Source organism: Carettochelys insculpta, chromosome 5 (genome assembly GCF_033958435.1).
Source record: "Carettochelys insculpta isolate YL-2023 chromosome 5, ASM3395843v1, whole genome shotgun sequence".
NCBI lineage: Eukaryota > Metazoa > Chordata > Testudines > Carettochelyidae > Carettochelys > Carettochelys insculpta.
The window spans coordinates 91,438,810-91,441,403 of NC_134141.1; the positions used below are offsets into that span (position 1 = coordinate 91,438,810).

The window sequence follows — 2,594 nt, forward strand, 5'->3', positions numbered from 1 at the left end:
AGAGGCAGGGGCGGGGAGGGGAGCGAGGGCGGGGCGGGGCGGCAGCAGCGCGGGGCACCCGGCGAGCCGGAGAGCAGCAGCACACGGAAGCCGGCAGCAGGCGCCAGCCGGGAGGGGAGCGGGCCCCGGGATGGCCAGGCACAGCCGCCCGCCGCCCTCCTGTGAGCCGCCGCTGCTCCCGCCCGGCGGCCCGAGGCGATGAGCGGCGGCGGGGGAGCCGAGATCCTGCCGGAGCCGTGAGCGGGCCGGCCCGCCATGGAAGGGGCCAATGGCACCAGCTCCCCGGCGCGGGGCCAGGGCTCCGGCGTGACTCTGGGCTACCAGCTGCTCACCTCGCTGGCCCTGGGCGCCCTCATCCTCTGCGCGCTGCTGGGCAACGCCTGCGTGATCGCGGCCATCGCCCTGGAGCGCTCCCTGCAGAACGTGGCCAACTATCTCATCGGCTCCCTGGCCGTCACTGACCTGCTGGTCTCGGTGCTGGTGCTGCCCATGGCCGCCCTCTACCAGGTGCTGAACAAGTGGACGCTGGGGCAGGTCACCTGCGACATTTTCATCTCCCTGGACGTGCTGTGCTGCACCTCCTCCATCCTCCACCTGTGCGCCATCGCCTTGGACCGCTACTGGGCCATCACCGACCCCATAGACTATGTCAACAAGCGGACTCCCAGGCGGGCAGCTGCGCTCATCAGCCTGACCTGGCTCATCGGCTTCTTGATCTCCATCCCGCCCATGCTGGGCTGGCGGACGCCCGAGGACAGGTCGGACCCCGACGCCTGCACCATCAGCAAGGACCACGGGTACACCATCTACTCCACCTTCGGCGCCTTCTACATCCCGCTGCTGCTCATGCTGGTGCTCTACGGCCGGATCTTCAGGGCGGCCCGGTTCCGGATCCGCAAGACGGTCAAGAAAGCGGAGAAGAAGCAGACGAAGATCGCGGACACCTGCCTGGCGGGCTCCCCGGCCAGCCCGCAGAAGAAGAGCAACGGGGAGCCGGGCAAGAGCTGGAAGCGGACTGTGGAGCCCAAGCCCAGCGCCTGTGTCAACGGGGCCGTGAGACACGGGGAGGCGGGCGCCGCTCTGGAGGTCATCGAGGTGCAGCGCTACCACAACTCCAAAAGCCACCTGCCCCTGCCCAGCGACCCGTGCAGCACCCCGCTGGCCGCCGCCCCCGGGCAGAATGAGAGGAGCGCCGAGGCCAAGCGGAAGATGGCCCTGGCCCGGGAAAGGAAAACGGTCAAGACCCTGGGCATCATCATGGGCACCTTCATCCTCTGCTGGCTGCCCTTCTTCATCGTGGCGCTGGTCCTGCCCTTCTGTGAGAGCGGGTGCTACATGCCGGACTGGCTGGGGGCCGTCATCAACTGGCTGGGCTACTCCAACTCCCTGCTCAACCCCGTCATCTACGCCTACTTCAACAAGGAGTTCCAAAGTGCTTTCAAGAAGATCCTCAAGTGCAAGTTTTGCAGGCACTGACCCCTCCCCCCGCGTGGCCGCGGCTCCCCCCGCATCGGTCCCCCGCCCTCCCCCCGACCTGGGTTTGCGGCCACCCCGGCCCCTCTCCCCAGCCCGGGCCAGGGGCATCCCGCTTCGCGGCGCAACGGGCCCGCTGGAAGGCGGCCCGTGCCTGGGGAGACACCGCGGTCCCAGCGAGCCGGCCCCGGCCCGCTCTTAGCAGCTCGCGCGCGTGTTCCCGCGCCGCAGCCTCCCCGCGTTCCAGTGGCCCCCGGGTGCCCCGCGCGCGCTGCTCTGAGGGAGCCCCGTGGGGGGGTTGGCGCTGAGCGCGGCTGGCGGGTCTTGGGCGCCACCCGGCTGCCCGGCTAGCGGCGGGAAAAACCACGCCCCCTACGGGCCCGGCGCTGCGCTGGAGCGGGGCGCGTGAGTACCAGCGCGGAGGGGCGGGAGCCGGGCTGGCCGCAGTGCGGGACGCGGCTCACGCGCTACTTCGCGGGGGCGAGGGCGCACCGGACACTTCGTTTCGGGGAAGCTGTGGGGGGAGGGGAAGCATCATTTCAGGCGCTACTCCTGCATCAGGCCCTGGCGTGTCCGTACGGCGGGTATGAGACCCCGCTTGTCAGAGGCTGCGGCTAACCAGGAAGGCATTCCAACGCACCTCAGTGCACCCCGACTGCAATGAGGCGCTCTATGAAGGAGCCCCAGGGAAGCCCAGCTGCTGTGACTAGCAGCGCCTGGAGGGTTTAAACTTCCCCCGCGCATGCGGGGTTTAAAACTCTTGCACCCCAAAGGCGGGTTTGCAGTGTGAAAAAAGCCCGTTCAGTGCACCGCTGGGAAGGGACTCACCCTGCGCGGCTGGGATCCCAGCAGTTTGCTGCAGTCGGAAACTCCTTGCACGGTGCTGTTTTGCCGCCTCTAACCCAGGGTGTGCTCCCGCTGCTGCTGTATGGAGGCGTCCCTCTCTCAGCACAAGTAGTGTTTCCGAACAAACACGCATGCCAGAGCAAGGATAAATGGAGTGGACTAGTCGTTAACCTTCCCTTGCAAGTGTGGAGAAGTAAACAAATACTGACAGCTCTGAGTTATTGGCTGTTTAACAAAACTTTCTTGAATACTTCGCCACCCTGCTAATGGCCCCT

General features: G+C 67.3%; 1 protein-coding gene across 1 annotated transcript; it reads left to right on the top strand.

Moving 5' to 3' along the window:
* Positions 1 to 255: 255 nt before the first annotated feature.
* Positions 256 to 1,872, top strand: HTR1A (5-hydroxytryptamine receptor 1A). The gene has a single exon (XM_074994271.1). It carries the CDS (start codon positions 256 to 258, stop codon positions 1,474 to 1,476), a length of 1,221 nt encoding a protein of 406 aa, XP_074850372.1. The 3' UTR covers positions 1,477 to 1,872.
* Positions 1,873 to 2,594: the final 722 nt, after the last annotated feature.

Excerpts from the sequence above, each read along its gene's own strand:
- HTR1A (XM_074994271.1), top strand. The coding sequence starts at position 256 with ATGGAAGGGGCCAATGGCACCAGCTCCCCGGCGCGGGGCCAGGGCTCC.